The sequence below is a fragment of the Bombus pascuorum genome, chromosome 11, assembly GCF_905332965.1.
Source record: "Bombus pascuorum chromosome 11, iyBomPasc1.1, whole genome shotgun sequence".
Lineage (NCBI taxonomy): Eukaryota > Metazoa > Arthropoda > Insecta > Hymenoptera > Apidae > Bombus > Bombus pascuorum.
Genome location: NC_083498.1, coordinates 9953591 through 9972770, shown reverse-complemented (window position 1 = coordinate 9972770; position 19180 = coordinate 9953591). Strand labels below are relative to the sequence as shown.

Here is a 19180-nt window from a genome sequence, read left to right as displayed (position 1 = left end):
AGAAGTTAAGATCGAGACAAACGAACGAGCTTTCTAAAGATTTAAGAGAAGACGCGAAGCAGACCTTTAAAATAGAAGTATTCCTTACGGATCGAAGTATTAACTTAATAATAGCCTTTTCGTGTCTTTGATATTTACGGTAATAACCGCGCAACGAACGCTTCGGTAATTTAGCGTTTCCACTTAATCGGATCAGCTATAAAATTGTTCGCCAGGGGGGAATACGTCAAATAGCAATTGTCGTTTATTTGTACAAATATTTAATAAGATTACACTCGATCGGGGACATTAATCGAAGGTAATTATCGTTCTTAATTATGAACGAGAACGTTCGGTCGAAAGCATCGTCCCACGCGATCTCGTTTCGAACGAGCGTTGATATCCACTCGGAGCCTCGCGTTTTCATTTGTACAATCGCGACTATCGTCCAGTTTCGTTCGAACGAAACGTCGTTCCCTTCGATCGTCTGAAAACTGTACTCGAATTTGGAAAATCTTTAATACACTATTTGCCAGATGTATAAATATAATTAAATAATATTTCGTCTATGAAAAACTGGTCGATTCCGTTTGACTTCGTGCCTGATAACGATCGTTCAGCGAGTCCGAATCAAACGATTCCGTTGCTCGTCCAAAAGCAAGGACGCTTCGCCCATAATTTTCGCACTGGTTCGAACCAAGAATAGCAATTGGTATTCGTCGGTGACGGTGAGCGGCGCCCTTGTCCTCACTAACGCGTGAAGAACGTTCGCTCTTTCCAGATCCAACCATCTTTGGAGGGTGACTTCCCTTTCTCGTGGACCAGCGAAAGTCACGTCCGCGGGACCCCACAGAGAAAATTCCAGGATGGATTTCACCTACGTTGAGAATATAGATTTTCGTTCAGTTCTCGATTCTTCCAGATTCTAACACAGACAAATATTTTTTGTCGTCACTGTATATCGCCATCGAATATTTGACATTCGCGTGACGGCACTGTAATATCGTCTGGTTGTCGTAGCGTTCATCTTTGAAATTATTTGTTTCTTCGCGAAAACGGACAGCCGACGACGTTCTAGTTAATTTTACCTGAGACAAGGTGACTGCCTTCTCCCTTACGAGCAGCTCCTGAATCAGAGGCAGTCTACTGGCCAAGTTGAGTTGTTGAAGCGCCACGAGCGCGCACTGACACAACGAAACCCTCTCCTCGTCGCGTTCCTCGTTCGTCTCCACGTTCAATCTGTCAAACGTTATCGAGCAATGAGCGAACCAATTTCGAGCTGGCGTCGAGCAAGCTCCTTCGACGCGTTTACCGACCCTTGAAGAAGATAGAGCCTGTAATAGGCGTCCTTGTCTTCTCTACATAGAACCACGTTGTTCAAGCTTCTCGCAGATTCTTCGATTCCTCGCGCTTGAAGGCTCTTTAACGCTGTGACGAATTGAAGGAGCACGAACGATGCTTCTCTAATTGTTCCTTCGTCGTGCAAATCCTTGATCGTCCCGCCGTATAATTGTATCGTGTTCACTTGTAAACGCGGCAGTACGGAAATGGTCGCTGAAATAATAAAAACGATTTTACGGTGTCGCGAATTCTAATTTTCATAATTTTACGGAATTTCAAGAAATTGGAGCGTTTATAACGTTCGGAAAAACTGTCGTTTGGCCCTTAACGAGTTGATATTGTTTCGTGGCAACGCGTAATTTAAGGAGGAAAGGATAAGGAGATCGATAAAATACCTTCGAGCTTCTTGTTCCCGCGTAGACACGTCTTGTCGGTAATTTCTCTCGGTGGGCTGTCTATAAACTCGATTATAGGTGCCAAATAAAATTCCTTCCGCGACACATGCGTAGCCAGATCGAAGGCGATGCACAAGGTGACGTTCAGCTCGTTCCACGTCGCCGAGCAAAATATTCTTCTACCGACTGTGATCGACGTATTGGCGTCGATGCCGAAGTGGCTTACACGCGGATTCGTATTTTTCAACGCTCGCAGCCCCGCAAGCATTTGAGGCGTTTGGTTCAGCTGCAACAGTAAACGTACGTCCCATGCATATTCTATGAAACGCGTTGTTGAACCACGTCGTACGAGTAAAATACACATCTAAATACAATCTAAATAGAACGATCCAATTAGAGCACGATACTCCATTTATTTCAGTTGTATTTATCGCAACGAAATTTTAGTTAATACCTGATTAATTGAATCCATTTATAGCGATTCGCGGATGTAGTTTACGAATACTTGCCGCGAAAAACTTTTACGAATATATCACATACATCGTAAGTTTCGTACATCGTAAGTCGAAAGTTTTTCAAATTCCATTACCACCCTAATGAAACATTACGCGACTGTAACGAAACAAGAAAGTCGAATATCGCAAATATGAATTTTTACATATTTTGCTGGTTCTTGAAATTTGTTGAGACGGTGAATTTTTGCGAAAAGATTCCAGGTCGATAAGATAAATATTATTTAGATACCGGAACAATGTGGCTTCGTTAATACTCCGGTATAACTAATAATAAGATATCCTATTGTACTGTATGAAAGAGCACTTGAGATATTATCGAAGATTTCATGAATGTAGGATTTGGATCTGGGAATAAGTAGTTGGAAGATTTTTCTTAGAAGGAAGTGCAAAGTGAGAAAGTACCTGGTCGAGAAACTGGGCGAGAGCTTCGTGATTTGCAACGACCACGGCGCCGTAATTATCCTCGAGGCTTCGATGAACTATACTGCGACCTCTGCGTTGCCTCAATCGGCTTATCCTTAATTCGTCGTCCTTATTCTTCCAGTCTTGATCCTCCTCAGGACCCTGCGTTTTAAAAATTCCATTATAAATTCCGCGCGGTTGCGCCACTGATAAAACTATCTCAAAGTAAAATTGTTTCCCGGGATCTTTATTAAATAAGAAAAGTGCAGGATGCGCGCGCGGACCACGAAACTTCCCCGTCGAGTAATAAAGTTCCGCAAATACCGCGGGATCGAGTTGCATGGTAATAAAATCGCTGGGCCCGCTAAACAGTTGTGAAACCGATCCACCTTTGAAAAAGCAACGAAGAAAGCTCGCTCCGACGGAAGCGTGAAAAACCCAGTCTCTACGGGGTTTAGTTTAATTTTAAACCTTTTCCATCTGCTTAGCGTCCGATCGATCGCCATGTTCGTATCGCTTCTTTTCTAAAAAGCATAAATTCCAACGGAAACGTAATATATATACACCGATTCACGAAAATATTCCGACTCTTGCAGACACTTTTCGCGAATATGTTACATCGAGTCCGTTGTACGAAACATTTTAAAGTTTCGTCGACATCGCTACGAGACCAGAATATTTGAAAGCGAACCGTGTGTAGCATGAAATTTGTTCGTTTCGATAGTGTTTCGCAGTAGTCGCCATAATTTTAAAACTAGCACATACGTTCTTTGCTTGTACAGTTTCCGATATCTTACGCGACCACCCACGCGGTCACGTCCAGTTCGGCAAATAGCACGAGATCGTACCTCGTCACCGGTGTAAAAACCATACGGGGCATACAACTCGCTTTCGGTCTCGCTGCCGCAATATGGAAGCGAAGTCGATCTGACGAACGTCTGATGATGAAATTTGAATTCCGAAGCGGGTTCCATCGCGTTGCTGTCGGATTTCCTCTTGCAGCTGAGATGAGATACGCCAGCGTGGCGCAGCTCGAGATTCGAGTCGCACTCCGGCGAGCTAGAAAGGCACTCGTAAACATGACTGTCGTTAGACGTCTGGAAAAATCGTGTAAAACCACGTTGGAATTAGTAACTCGTTAGATACGGTGATTCTATGTAACGAAATTATGGTACAAATGAAACGAGGAGATTCTACGAGTGAAAATGAGAGAGAAATCGACGATGTTAGAGTCCTCGTAGAGAAAAGAACTTTTGAAAAGACAATTGAAATTAGCACGACTCGTGAAAAGAATTTATTTCGAAACGATAAAACGCTGCAACTCTGTTTCGTTATTTTTAGTTTTCAACTTGTTTTGACTCGCAGATTCCCTCTCACCTTACCTGTACCATCATTCTTGCCACGCAAATCGTGTAAACGGATCGACAAAGGAAGATGTTTCAAGAACCGATCAAACACGATCCACCAATGTATTAACACCGAATGGTGAACGCTGAATACACTGTACGTACTATGTACTAACCTAGCCGAACGTGCCATAAGTGTTATTTCGAGAGCACACTGACGTCTAATAGGTGAGACATTACGGTAGCCTTAAATTCTTGAACACCTTTCTTCCTACTTCCTGTGTACACTTCCGCGGTCAGCCATAAAAATCGTTAAAAGCCCATTAATTGTAGCATTACCAGAGAATCGGACGTGGGTGGCGCAGTAACCGCGACAGTCTCGTAATCCTGATTAAGGGCCGGGCTTGAGGAGCCGTGTTTCTTGAGGATTGGCTGCGAGGTCGCTTGGTCCCTCATGCTGGCGGTTCTTTGCGGTTTCGAGGGTGCCAACGAGCTGCGCACCTCACCTGTAACATCCTCCGCTGCTGCAGGCACGTCCGCCATCGTCAAGCGCCATGGGTTAGTACCACAAGACACAAGGCATGTCACAAAACAGGCTAGCTAGCGTACTAGCGTGCTAGGAGAGACGGAATTATCGTTCCCGGCTAAAACACTAGAGACGCGCTAGCACGTACATACGTATGTGTATATCTATGCAGAAATGGACTGTTGTTGCGAGAGGACGAGGGCAAAGCGACAAATCAGACACGTTGATGAATCACTCGAGGTCGTCGTATCGACGATTTCGGATCGCTCTTCCGCTCGTCGGTGTTTCAATCGTGAATCATTTTTTTCGATAAAATTCTTACGAATACGACTACAGCGTAAGTACGATAACGATAATGGTAGTTTATTCGATCGTTCGATAAGTTTCTATCGATTTTTAAATGGTACGTAACATTGCTTTTTCGAAACACGTTTATTTTTGATATGATATACGCGTACAGTTTCGTTCGATGATCTTTTTCAACTCTCCCGTTCGTTTTAGGACTCCATTTCCCCACAATTGTTTCATATCGGAAAAATTCATCCATCTTCGAGGTTTAAATCAACTTTGTACCTGGCAGATCCATTCTCGCGGCTTTATTATGAACAGCGTGTTTTTGGCGAATGGAAATCGAGAAGATAGGAATACGAGAGATAGTAATCCTATCGATGAGTAGCGATGACGCGTACTAATTGACGAATTAGACGTTGTGCTACAAAAATCAACACCAGCTTATCGAACGATCCAATACCGTATGATAATCGACTAACGAGAATCGTGTCTATTTAACCCTTAAACTTTTCTCCAACGTTAAATCGACTAAATAACACCGTTCGTATCAATTGGAAACGTAATTCCCTCGGAAGGAGAGACACATCTCTCTCGGTATCCTAATTCCTTGGAGAAGTTCCGGCGGAGCTAAAGGGTTCAATAGAGTTCTAGAAATTCCAGGGCGAAACACAGTGAATTAAGTGGCGTTTAGAGTTCCTGCGCGAATCATCGGGAATCCTGGAATTGGCAGGCATTCGTTATCAAGGTTTGACTGAAGGAGAAGGGGGAGAGAACACGATGCTAATATGCAATCAATACATGCGGCGTTAGTTGCACCCTGGGACGGTTAAGGATACCTTGCGCAACAATCCTACCACCGTTGTCACGTCGCCGCCGACATGTTCACTATTTACAGCGGACTAGGAATGAGACGAGCACCTCTCTACCCTATAGCTGTTCGATTCTCGTCTAACCAAAGCAAATTCGACTCGTCGTCCGTGAGAGAAGGAAGGTGTCGAGTGGATCGATGCTTAGCACGTGAATGAAATTGTCTTTTCGAATCGAAATGAAGCAATACCGCTATCGCGCATCGCGTGCATCCTTGTTCGTAGATCGCCTGATATTCGCTGATTTTGCGCCTAAAGTTTATTAAGCGAAAATGGAAACCGCAGGGAAAACGTGAAAAGTCGCGTCTTCTGCATTTTATAGAAGAAGAATTTTAGAGTTTAAGGAAACCGAGAAGTTTACAAAAGATGGACTTTAACAATGTGGTTTAAGAGGTTCGTTTGACAAGGATATTCCTACTGGGTAAATGGTAGCGAACGTATCAAGGAAAGGAAGAAAATAATGGAACGAGCGAAATGGTGGATGGAAAAGGGAACGTATGCAAGTTTCGAGTGGTCTTTGAATACAGTCGTATCCGGTGCATGCGGTTAACGATGAAGCAACCCCAAATCGAACCGCGCAAACGTCAAACGATCGCAATCCAATAACAATTATGAATGGGAACGATCGTGGTTCCTTTTTTCGCTTCGTCGTTTCACATCGTCGAGGCCTTCGTTCCGTTCGTCATGAAAAAACAAAAAGAAAGGAGAAAGCACACGCAACGGATAGAGAGATACTGGGATCACGACGGGTGCAACGAGCCAAAAATCTAAAAGAAAAGAAAAAGAAAGAAAGAAAAAATTGCGAGAATATTACGTGACCAAGAAAACAAGGCTCTCTGGTTTTTCAGGCAACAAACGTTTATTTCAGACACAGAAATTCGAGGTTACAGAATCTTTCGTACTCCATTTCTATCGTTTTATTTACAAAAAAAAAAAAAAAACAATGTGTAATCATCGGTTCGTACAAAACTGGCTTCGCACTTTTTCCAGTTTCAAATTCTTTCTTAAATTCGGCCAGCCATTCTCAGACTCTTGATCGCACTCTGGTCCGTTGGAGGCAACTTTAGCTCGTTCGATAGAGAAATTTCTGTATCAAAACGACGGCGATTCGCGCGGTACAAAAAAGACAATCACGACTACGGTGTTTCGTCGACAAACGTAGCTGTTGAAAAACACAAAGCGCGAAACGTCATCGCGCGTTGTTTTATCTAACAAAACGGTAATAAGATATATCACAGAGAATCGTGAATCGTTCGGTATAATGTCTCTAAATAGAGCAATTAGTCGAGAAAGTACACGAGTATAGAGTATAGTCGTTCGAAGGGATTAGTCGTATAGAGTATAAGAAACAATAATTAGAATACGAAACGCGTATGGCATATAACAAAAGTTTAAAAGAGAACGTAACTTCGAGAAGAATATTAATCTGACTGATTCGCGGGAATCCCGATATAAGCAGGATCACGCGACTCTTCGTCTTCATCGATCGTCTAAGTCTTCGTTCGTGTCCAGGCACGGACAAACGAGCACTATCCAAATTGAGAAAAAAAAGGGGGGCAGACGAGTGTAAAGAAACGGCAATTTCACGACGACCGTACGTCGACCCGGCGAAACGAGGAACGAAGAAAAAAACCCGTGAGGGAGAGGTGAGAGTTAACCACCGTTATCCAGCGTTACAGGATTATATTCCCCGATCGGACGTACTCTCGCAAAGAAAACTGTAAATTCGTCAAGGAAGCAGCTGGCGCGAGGATTCGTGTGAGTATGGCTGTTACAACATCGAGATTTTTGCCGTGGATAATCATTAGTTACATTGGATGGGCCTGAACTTACCCAGATTCGCGTAAATCGAGTCTGAGGTGGTCGAGGCTGCTGGCTGCCAGGACGACGTCGAAGACGACGACGTAGACGACGAGGACGTTGAAGACGTGGACGACGAGGGCGACGATTTCGTGGATGACTTGTCGTTCCTCGACGGTAGTTGTTTGGTCTCGACGCGTGGCGGTGGTGGTCTGACCGGTTTGCTAGCTGGATCCAGTCTCGACCAATCCTCCAAAGACTGGTTCCTTGGTGGTGGTGGCGGTTTCCCTGGTCTCGCTGCCATAACATAGTAACGCATATTTTATACAGCCGGCATACGGTCCTTGCAAATTTATTATCTTCGGAGAATTCGCTCTCGATGGCGGAGAACCATCGCGGTACGCGCTTGAATATTAAACGTTCTCTTTGAGGAGACTGCGAAATGAACGTGATACGATGATATCCGTACCGCTAATATACATGCTAATTAATTGACAAAGGGAGACCAGGTAAATATCGATAAGCCAAAATTATGGACGGAATTCTAAAAGAATCGCTTCTCCGTTTCCCTCGATCCCTCGTCAAGATAGATCACTATCGGATAGAGCGATCGTGTGTCAAAAGGAAAACTTACCGGCGGCGTGCGATCCGGCGGACAACGGCGATCGAGTTGCTCTTCCCGCGTCGTTCCTAGAACCGCAGGAATCTGGTTGATCTTCGCTTATCCTGCTAATCCGATCGTTTCCCACCACTTCAACAGCAGCGCCATCCAACTCCAACGGATGAATAATTTCTAATCGTGGTTTAGGTTGCGGCGTCGATGGTATTTCGTCGATCCTCGAGTTGGACGCGTGACCGCTAACCATATCCACGTCTTTCCTCGAACCCATCCTGAGAAATCTCTTCAAGGAGAAACGCGGTCTACCTCTCTTCTTTTCTTCTCTAACTTCTGGCCCACTTGCCAGACTATCCTGCGACAGAGATATCGTCCTTCTGGACGCTGGATCGCACGTTTGCGCGCTCGTAGGATCTGGAAGATCCGAGACAGCTTTTCGAAACTTCGGGCTACACGACGACGCCCTTTCTCTCTTCTCTTTTTCCCTGACCACCGGAGAGTCTGATTTGAAATTCGCCCCGGGATTCCTGGCGAACAAGCTACAACTGGGAGCCAGTTCTTCCGTAGAATCGATCGCTGGAGGTTTTGGCGCCATTCTTCTTTTATTCGGCGACCGTATCGACTCTACCGTCGAAAATTGGGGATCTGAAATTTCTTCGTCGACCTCCGCATTCTCCGTACTATCTGCTGAATCTGTGGTCTGACTTCTGACTACGCTCGACGACGCCTTTGACTTGCTTCCTGGCGACGTTTTCGATGCAGACATCTCAACGGTCGGTAACTTCGACTCGATACCATGACACACAGACTTTGAGTTGATTTGGCATCGAGAAGTTTCGTTCTCTCGCTGTTCCGAGTCTTTTGCAGTATCCGCGTTCAAAGATCCACGATTTTGATCTACGAGCGAAGCGGCAACTTGCTCCTCCGACTTGTCTTTGGTAGCTGTTAGACGAGAGGAAGTTATTTGTTCCGCAGGTGGAACGTTGTTGGCGCCTGTAAATCAGTTGAAAATGCAAACGTCGTTAATTAGAACGGAGAGTGTTGTACCGTGGACGACGTAATCGTGGATCTACGTGGTCGTTTCAACTAATCAGAAGGATGACTTTGCACGAACCGTCTACCGAATCCCTAAGTAATCCTGGTAACGTCGCGACAGTGATCTAATCGTTACGCCCTTGTCGTGCGAATGACTTTGTCGCAGATCATTAAGTTTAGTTTGTTTCTTGGAAGATTTAAACGTTGCAAAATCGAGAATTTATTTGAAAGTTATTTCGAAAGAAGAGAATATTTAAAAGTCGAAAAATTGAAATATTCGAACATTTGGATATTGGAAAACTTGGAAACTCGAAAGTTTGGAAATATTTACAGGAAAATATTTGAAAGTTTAAGTGTTCAGGGATTTTATATAAAAGCCTTAAAAGTTCAAGAAAGATGCGACATATTTTTCGAGAAAGAGAAAGATTCTCACCTGTGCTCGAAGCGGGCTTGCCTGCGGCGTTTTGAACCGAAGGAGGCGGCAGTACGTAACTTTTCTTTCCATTTGTATCAGGCGACGTAGGGCTGCTCTTGGTCAAGAAATTAGTCGGCTTCTGAGGCACCACAGGTTTCATCTTCGACTCCGAGTGAACTGTTCCGTGTAGGAAAGACGGTCTCGGTTCGGTCGTGATGATCGGTGTCTTACACGTTTCTGCCACAACAGGATGCTTAGTTTCAATAGGCGGAGGACTCTTTGGAAGAGCTGGCGGTTCCGTCACTTCCTCCTCGTCCGCCTTTCCATCCGGTTCACCAGCCGATTCTCGACTTTCTTCAAAACTGAACTTCTTCTCGACGGGCGTAGCTTCACCTTCCACTTTTCGCACTTCAAGTAGCAATGGATCGTCTTTAACGATTTTCCTACTGTCGTTTAACGTTGCGTTGATTTTATTGACGTCTTTTCCTCGAACGACCATGGATCTGTCGCTCTCGGCAGCGTCTTCAGCCTCGTTCTTCAAAGGTGTCAGAGTCAATTCGATACCCTTGTCCAAGGATTCATTTTCTATTCTCGATACGTCGCGTGCTTTCTTCGTGATTTTCCCGGTAAAGTCATATTCGATCTTGACACCATTTTGCGAAGCTTGCGCAGGAATCTTGGATTTCTCGTTGTCGAACTTTTTAATTGGTTGGCTTCGAGGAATATTGGCAGCCTTCTTATCCGATTTGCTATTCTCTAAATTCCTCTCGACGTTGATTATGTTAGATTCGGACGTTCTGTCCTTGGTGTCATCAGGATCCCCCGGTTCGTTTCTTTGCATGACAGAAATTAAATTATTCGACGTGATCAGGGGCATGTCCACGATCTTCTCCATGCCGGATGAAAACTTCTGATCCTTCTTTTCTTCCTTTCTCGAATCAACATCGGTTTTTTTCGTGCTCTTCGACATCGTCTGTAGGAATATTAAAAGTCGATAAAAAAAGAAAGAAACTTTTCACCAAGTATAGGATATTTCTTTAACGCACTTTGCGATACGAATTCGACGGAAAGTTTCAATAAAGTTTCGCCACAAAGGGAAGATCTCTTTAATGCGTTTACCGCGCATGACGTGAATCCGAATCGGCAAACGTTTATCTTCTAAAGTGCTTCTAAAGACGTGAAATAAAAATTAGAAAATCGTGACTAAAGGTTCTCAGTAAGTATCGTAAATTCAGGAGAATAATTCGCACACCTAGTGTTTTGCGATATAGAGACAGGTATTATACGAAAATTATCTGTTAATTTGCCTGTTAACCTGAACGGAAGGACTGTTTCGTTATGTCTACGTCTGCAAGACAGTGACACTAAGATCGGTCTAAATGAAATTCATTTGTCTTTCTTAATTCCATGATCGTTCTATGACTATGCTAATGAAGGGATGACGAAAATGAAACATGCAACGAACGTAATACAAAATACCAACCTCTGACTTGTCAGTTTCCATTATCTTAGATTTGGTAAAGTTCGTTAAACCATTAACGAATCCATTCACCTTCTTATCGCTAGGCCTCTTTGCTGTTGGCAAAGATTCGTCACCGCCAAACGGCGTGACAGAGACCAACAACGTAGTCTTCTTGCCTTCTGAATCCTTCTGTATCCTTCCCAACATAAGGGACGCGAAGGATCTCGTCGTCGTAGACGACTTACTCGTCTCGTTCGTGGAGACGATCTCCGTCAAGTTTGCGGTGATCGTGTTAAAGTTGGTATTGGCACGTGTCAAGTTGCCCAAAGCCCTTTCCTCTTCGCTGTCTGGCAACGTGTCATCGTCCCCGTTGAACGACTCCACCAAGTCCTGCTCATCTTCCTCTTCACCTTCGGAGACGAAGTCGTCGCCTCCATAACCGATTATCTCCGTCAGCCGCTCCGTAAATGCCACGCTCTTCTTTTTCTGATCCTTTTGAGACACCGCCTTCCCACGCAGAATACTCTGAAAATGATCGAAACTTATATTTATAATTTATTATTATAAGATTTGAACGTTTAAAGCGTCAGTCGAGACACGCATTTTTTCGGTGCAATTATTTGTGCTGTAAAATAAATCGGTTCTTGAATATTTATAAATATCGTAGTTAATTTGGACGCGAGTTTGACGTTAATCTCTATCGGGATTGAAATATAATTATATATTCCTATTTCAATTTCGACGTATAATTCTAATTATGTCTGTTTATCATAGTACATTTAGACAATTAAATATACAATACGTTTGTACAATTAAATACACAATTAGGTACTCGTTATTCTAGCGCGAACATTTCTATGAATTTCTATCATTTCTATACGAATTTCTCCAATTCATTACGTATTCGATGAACGTGAAATGAAACGTTGTTCTGTAGATCGAAGGAACGGCGGAAGTTTCACGCGAATCGAAACGTTCGAAGGATGCATTATGTACCACGATTCTCCAAGTGATCGGCATGAATCGTAATCTTCGTGGACGGCGATCAAGTATCTACTCCGTGGACAAGTTTGCAGGCTAGTTGCGCAGATTCACGATCCAATCCTCTTCGACAGAAATTAAATATTATTGTTTGGCAGCAGCGTGGACGGATAGGAGGAATCCCGAGCCAGCTTAAGTAAGTTATAATCGTCCATACCACTCTATCCTCTGGTAATCCGTCTAATAATTCACCGGTACTCGGAAGAAATAGTATTCTGGATCTGGTTAAAGGGTCTTCTCGTACACTCGAACGTCTTATCACCGTCTGCCAGGAAATGAAAGTTGCTGGTTCAAGTTGGATCAATGCAGCCGGTGCAAAAACGTTATTTTTCGCCGAAACTCTCGGGTGGTCAGCTGGCGTTAATGAAACCGTTGATGAATTATTCAACGCGGATGCAAGCTGTTCTCCAATTTCACACAATTTCGGACTGTTTTAGAATTTTCGTTTATCAGCTACGACAAGAAACTATCGACTAGCTAGAATATTCGTCGCAGATTCGTCGACGTTGTCCCTGTTTCATAACACGAGTCAGCGAATAGAAGAGGGTGGTGGGATCATCGAAATGACGCTGCGAATTCTTTCGAAAACGACTACTCGACAAAAGCTGTGACAAGCTTCTACGTCGTTCCATAGTCTCGTACGAACACCTTGGCAATTTTCTCGTTCGACTTTTCATCCCATTCCCTCTCGTCGCTGCGAACATCATTTTTTCGCGAGTTGCCACTTTTCACGCGTTCCTTTCGCCGGATGTTATCGACACACTTGAACACGTATCCCCTCTACGATCCAGCGTAACGAAAAAAGATCGCTCTCGGATGCGTTATTTTACATCTCACCGGATGTTGAAAAGTCTCGAGATTAATCGAGCTGGAGAAAGTAATCGTAGATGCCTGTTTTCTCATTTTCTCATTTTCTCTCTCTCATCTGCCTGCCGTTTTATTTTTCCCTCCAATTTCCTGCGTGTAAATGAGAAAACACGCGAAACGATCTTAAAAGCGTCGCGAGTACGTGGGCGAACGATGATTTCCTTCGATGGAACGCGCCCACATACGGCATTAAACCCTCGTAGAATAACGCCTACCCTCTCGAGCGTGGACAGAGGCGCGCGATTAAACGTTCACCCTTGTCACTGGCTGACGCGCACGTATGCTTCGTGTAAATTTAGAATTCCACGACAACGAGGACGTCACGCTGCGATTCAGTCGGTCTTCTCAATTGGATATTAACGGAAACGAGATGGAGCCACCATGGTGTACTTCCAGTAGCTTCTTCTAGCGCTGATTCCTTAAAAGAAACACGGTAAGACCTGGCGTTACTCGGTCTCGCTTTAACCGGCCACATTTTTTATCCAAATGAAAACAATTAACCGGCAGACCAAATAAACTCGCTTAATTGGAATCGACGGTCTGTATATAGTAGCGGAACGCTTATCACCCGGTGTTCTCGGAGATTTTTCCTCCATTATGTGGCGTGTTTGAACATCTTATGACGCTCTCCGATCGAATTTCTTCCTCCATTACCATCCACCGCTGTGCATCTCGAGGAACGTGAATTCCAACGTGCCTTGGCGAGAATAAGAAAACGCGAGTACAAAACCGAGCAGAAGTTGGTAGAAATTATAGATGGAGGAACGCGAATGCGATCCGCGGGTAAAAAGCTCGTTGGACATCGCCACGTATTACGATCCGCATGGTTACACATAAATTCCCTCTTCTTCTTACCAGCGGCAGCCAGGAATTCCCGACGAACGACAGTGCACGACGGTCCTTTGCTCGAACGACCCAGTTTTACGAACTTGATGCCGCTGCCATAATGCCGCCGCGATTCGTGGCCGGAACTTCGTAACAATTTTCCGAGCGTGGAACAGTTTAGCTCGCCGCCTGCTCGATCCCAACGTCACGCGTGAAAACGATAGCGGGACCCTGCCACGCTAGTTTATCCGAATCGATTTTGTCGTTTGCTCGCCGGTTCCTACGCTCCTATAACCTGCTAGCAAAATGCTAATTCCACGAGGCTGGTCCCTTGATCTTGTCCGTGTCTCGAGAAAGCCAATTTCGCGGTCCGCGTTTATCGCGCCATCGAAGCTGTTTTTTCGCGTGTACCAGAGATCATTACTAATTAGTAGCCCCTTTCCAGGAGCATTCTAGTTATTCGATCAGAATCAATGACCGAGAAACAGCCAAGTTTCCCGGTTACGCTGCGCAGCTGCCTCGCTCAGGCACAGAAAATTAGCGATATTTCCTAGGGACTTGTACGTATTGCAATATCATTTAGCCTAACGATAATATAATGAACCACATGATATTCTAGTTCTACGATGTTGCTGCTGTATGATATTTTTACTTGCCACTTAAGAGGTCGTTAACTGTAACAGTCTTATGTAAAATATTGGACATCATACACACACACATACACACACGCGCGCGTATATAATTTATATTCCGTTACTCACAGTCTGAAGAAACTTTAGCTAAGGTTCGCAGTAAATTTTATACAAATCCGATTTGTCTTCGTTGAATCAAAACCGCAGTATTCTATACAAAGTGTACCGTATACGTCAAGTGTAATGTATATGTATAATATTCTACTTCTGGCTCGCTTCTCAAGCGGCCAGGAGTAAAATCGTTGACATTCCTTTAAATTATATCATCGGTGTTGAAAAAAGAAGGATCTTTATTCGTCGGCAAAGACAGTAGGAGGAGGAATTTTCACACTATCGATGTCCCTGTAACGGGACCAATAAAATGCAAAAGACAGACTGAAATTCTAAAGTAAGTAGGTAACTCACTAGGAAATAAAATACCTGTATCTTAACATTATCAGTCTTCACATAGTTCAGAGCCTTGCCAATGTTCAACCTGAACGTCTCTTCCGGCAAAGTGTGTTCCTCTCTCGGCTTGAAGCAATTCGAACAGAGTTCCTTCTTCCAGGCGTTCTGCACGAAGCGGTTGCATTGTGTGGACATCGTTGCTTCACTGCAGCGACAGCGAAAGTCCCGTTACATCATCACCCTGAAAGGAAAGAGGCGAAATAGTAATCGTCCAATTCTTAACCCGTCGCTATAGCATCGCCGGTGAACGGTGAGTTTCGTGCTGCACGTGTGCAACATCGCGCACGAGAGAACCGCTCCTCCTACACGACTGCACGTCGTGCTCTCCTCTAGGGAGACATTACTCCAGATATACACGGTGTCCCTGCTGGAAGACTGATTTAACTGCCGGAAGCGCAGGAGTCAGGTTTGGTTTCGTGAGCGAGAGATACCGAGTCGTCTGTTGGAAAATTAAGGAAAGGGACCGATAAAGAGGTCTACGATTAAAGGTTAATACCCAGAACTTGTGTCTCGCGAATGCAACAATCTCTTCGAAGTGAATTCTATACTATACGACTCGTTAAAATACCGTTAAAATATTTGTTGCAAATTTATTAAAAACATTCTGCGAGAGAAAGAAGAGGAACGATAATGAATTGACACAGAGCAATTCTGAACGAGGTGTCGAGCATCTTATTTCCCCTTGCACGTTTCAAATCGTTGTTTTGTCTCTTGGAACGTATAGATTTGTACACCTGAACAATTTTATAGCCTCGCTATACCGCTTCCGACAACATCACGTCGAAGAGCCTATTCACAACAGGATGGTTGTAATTTGCTCGTGAACTGCTCATCAGCCGCACTACGTAGACACGACATTTTGTCATATTTTTCTACTGTACTTTTATACGATAATTCTCTAAAAATTGACAACTCGCAATTTATCTTCTCGATATGTTCCTAACAAATTACACAAAAATGATAATGGATAATCAGGATAATTAATACGAAGTTGAAATTTGATTATTCCTACAAAACACAGCACGGTGCAGTACGATATAGAGGAGCATAGTAAATTTTGCGAGAGTGTAGTCGAAACGCAATCTCGCGATGAACCTCGAGGGTAGGATAAAAAGATAATTAAACGTCTCGTTCTTTTTGCCGCATACGTTTACGGGAAAACTGTCCGTGGCGTTCGGTGGAGTTTAATGAAGGACGTGGCTATAAATTGCCCGATAAAACGATGCTTTATTGTTAACGCCGGTCCGTTGCAACAAAGTTTGATCAGGGAATGAGTTGAATAAATTATTCGGTCTTCGGAAGCACGGGGGTAATAGGAGTTTAATTCTGAATATTCCACGAGCTTCTTACACGCGATGCTTTATTTTACAGGAGATATAGCCCACCGGCTCTCGTTAACCATCCCTTCCAACCTCCGCAGCTTTTTCACAGCCTTTGTTTTTCTATCAAGCGAGATTGAAACGAGTTCAACACATACTGTGTTAAATAGCTGTCCGATAGCGAAATAATCGTCGCTTTCTGTGTAGAGTCACATCCTCCGATGTTTAACTCGTCGTGTTACTATACATATTTATTCTTTAAAATTATCCTGTTATGGCATACGAGGCATTTTGATATTTCATTAGCGTTATAATAAGACAGGACCACCGTGATTATATTGGTGAAATTGATACGAATTTGAAAATGAAATTTCTATCATATATGTTTTTCCGTCCAGACGCGGGGAGACGTGTTCGCGTTGAAGCGCGTCAAAGGGAGCCGTAAATTCCCGTTACGATTATAACAATCGACACCACGAACAGATCGATTCCCTTATTTCTTGTGGGATAATAGGGGTGTTTGTTGTGTAATAAAACTGTAATCAACAGTTCTATATTGTATATATTTTCAATAACTTATAACACTTGATATTACGTCGTCTAAGTATATAATATTAATTTGATGTCGCGTAAATTATAGCGAGGATGATATTCTGTTGTTGGATCAGGAGTTGACTGACTTTATGAGTTGGCTACGTCTAGATGGAAAGAACAGTAGATGACTGCTCTAAGGATAAGATCCTTAACTTGACTATGCGAAGATTGGAAGAACAGTAATTGACTGTTCTAAGGATAAGACCGTTGACTTGACTATACGAAGATTGGAAGAACAGTCTTCTTGACTTGACTTGACCTGACTACCCGACGATTTGAAGAACAGTAATTGACTGTTCTAAGGATAAGACCGTTGACTTGACTATACGAAGATTGGAAGAACAGTCTTCTTGACTTGACTTGACTACCCGAAGATTTGAAGAACAGTCTTCTTGACTTGACTTGACTACACAAAGATTGGAAGAACTGTAATTGACTGTTCTAAGGATAAGACCGTTGACTTGACTATACGAAGATTGGAAGAACAGTCTTCTTAACTTGACTCGACTACCCGAAGATTTGAAGAACAGTCTTCTTGACTTGACTTGACTACACAAAGATTGGAAGAACATTAATTAACTGTTCTAAGGATAGGACCGTTGACCTGGCTATACGAAGATTTGAAGAACAGTCTTCTTGACTTGACTCGACTACCCGAAGATTTGAAGAATAGTCTTCTTGAGTTGACTTGACTACACAAAGATTGGAAGAACTGTAATTGACTGTTCTAAGGATACGACCGTTGACTTGACTACCCAAAGATTTGAAGAACAGTCTTCTTGAGTTGATTTGACTACACAAAGATTGGAAGAACAGTAATTGACTGTTCTAAGGATAGGACCGTTGACTTGACTACCCGAAGATTTGAAGAACAGTAGTGGATTCGTCTCGTACTATTAAGGAGGAAAGCTCGGTGTGGGTGTGTCTTTTTGAACTAAGAACGCGGATTCGTTGTTCATACTTTTCGGTATAAAAGTGAGGGTAGATTGGTTATAGCTATAGCCAATGTTAATAAATAAAAATGTGAGGAGAAAGTTTCATGCAGATGTAGCTCATGGGTGTCCATGTTTTTCATGGGAAAAACCTGATATTTCGCTAGACAAACATCCGCTTTCTCCGTAATTAGTAAGAGAGTGCAATAAACATAAGGACTGTTTTAAGGACCATCCATAAACTGAAAATACTTATATGAATAAAGATTAAGCTAAAAAGATTCGGTTTATGGTTATGTGTAGGCCTTGGCGGCCAGACCATGAGGAACGTCGCACGGATCATCTCGCGCGACGTAACAATATATACAAGATATTTAGTACAAATATATACGTCGCAGAGATTGTGAAAATATTTAAACAGTCAATTATTCACTGTGTCGATAAATACCAATATTCAGTGGGACAATCTTTAACGTTTATTATACGCTTAATAAGAGAACTGGATTAAAGTATCATTGGAACTGGCAGGTTCGAAGGGAGCGACGGTATCGTTGGAATCTCCAGTGAATAAAATCTATCGGCTTCGTTAATATCGCCCGTTCCTACCATCTGAGAGAACGGTTCCCGCCGTGGACCTTAAAACGATAAGAAGTTTCCGTGGGAGGATGGTTTATCGTCTCAGCGAGGAAGCATCGGAAGGTATGGTGTTGGTTAGTTTTCAAAAATTTCTCTCGCGATGGTCACGTCTTGGAATTTCTTTGGCCGGCCTTCGAACGAGAGCCGTTTGAAATTCACCAGATCCTACCAACTTCTTCGCGATTTTTATCCTTTTACGCCAGCTTCCGTCTCGAAACTTTTTCAGGCGAATAACAAGTTCTTCTCTCGTGGGAAACCATAGCAAAAATGGAAAAACCCATTGCCATGTGCGAACGCAGACGGAGGAGCTGTTGCGTGAACTCTTTTGATTTAAAAATCTATTGTTTATATAAAAGAGAAACGTTTTGTAATTCCAAGCGATTGGAAGAATATGAAATTGTTTTATCGTCTATAACATTACGATGCTATAGCGAATAGATTTCACAGGCTTTTAGAATAATTAATTTCTTTTCTCTGTCTTTAAATAAATAAATTTTCCAAGAATCACGATAAACGACAGCGAGATGAACATTTCAACGAATAGTATCTCCGATTTGTGTAATGAATTTTTATGGCATGTATCCGTTACTCTGATACATTTCCTCTACCGACTCATCTTTTATATTATCGTTGCGTTTTCCTACGATGTGGCTGTGGGCCAAGTTCTATACATCGTTTCGCTGCTCGATCTTCACCGTGTTTAATCAGCAAGGTGAATCGTTGGTCACGTTCGAAGCAATGGGAAAAGGTGGAGAGAAGGAAACTTAATCGATGTTCACGCCGACCACGAATCGCATGGTCGTTTGTCGTCGACCATTGTGCAACCAGGAAACACCGA

General features: G+C 43.2%; 1 protein-coding gene and 1 long non-coding RNA gene across 7 annotated transcripts in view; one reads left to right on the top strand and one right to left on the bottom strand.

The window, feature by feature from the left end:
* LOC132911863 (uncharacterized) overlaps positions 1-5153 on the top strand; it is a 45112-nt gene extending 39959 nt beyond the window's left edge. The window contains exons 2-4 of the long non-coding RNA XR_009659094.1: positions 3998-4206; positions 4312-4841; positions 5006-5153. This is a non-coding gene — a long non-coding RNA (uncharacterized LOC132911863). The remainder of the gene's footprint in view (positions 1-3997; positions 4207-4311; positions 4842-5005) is intronic.
* LOC132911836 (putative mediator of RNA polymerase II transcription subunit 26) overlaps positions 223-19180 on the bottom strand; it is a 72672-nt gene continuing 53714 nt past the window's right edge. For 4 of the 6 annotated variants that reach the window (XM_060968817.1, XM_060968816.1, XM_060968819.1 and 1 more), the window contains 12 exons: positions 14835-15042; positions 11011-11514; positions 9546-10500; positions 8096-9070; positions 7495-7758; positions 4318-4502; positions 3481-3729; positions 2633-2794; positions 1716-2001; positions 1296-1533; positions 1068-1218; positions 223-856 (listed from right to left, as the gene is read on the bottom strand). In XM_060968817.1, the coding sequence (XP_060824800.1) occupies positions 596-856; positions 1068-1218; positions 1296-1533; positions 1716-2001; positions 2633-2794; positions 3481-3729; positions 4318-4502; positions 7495-7758; positions 8096-9070; positions 9546-10500; positions 11011-11514; positions 14835-14996 (4392 nt within the window). In that variant the 5' untranslated portion in view covers positions 14997-15042 and the 3' untranslated portion in view covers positions 223-595. The remainder of the gene's footprint in view (positions 857-1067; positions 1219-1295; positions 1534-1715; positions 2002-2632; positions 2795-3480; positions 3730-4317; positions 4503-7494; positions 7759-8095; positions 9071-9545; positions 10501-11010; positions 11515-14834; positions 15043-19180) is intronic. The other 2 variants (XM_060968820.1, XM_060968821.1) reach the window with 2 other exon arrangements.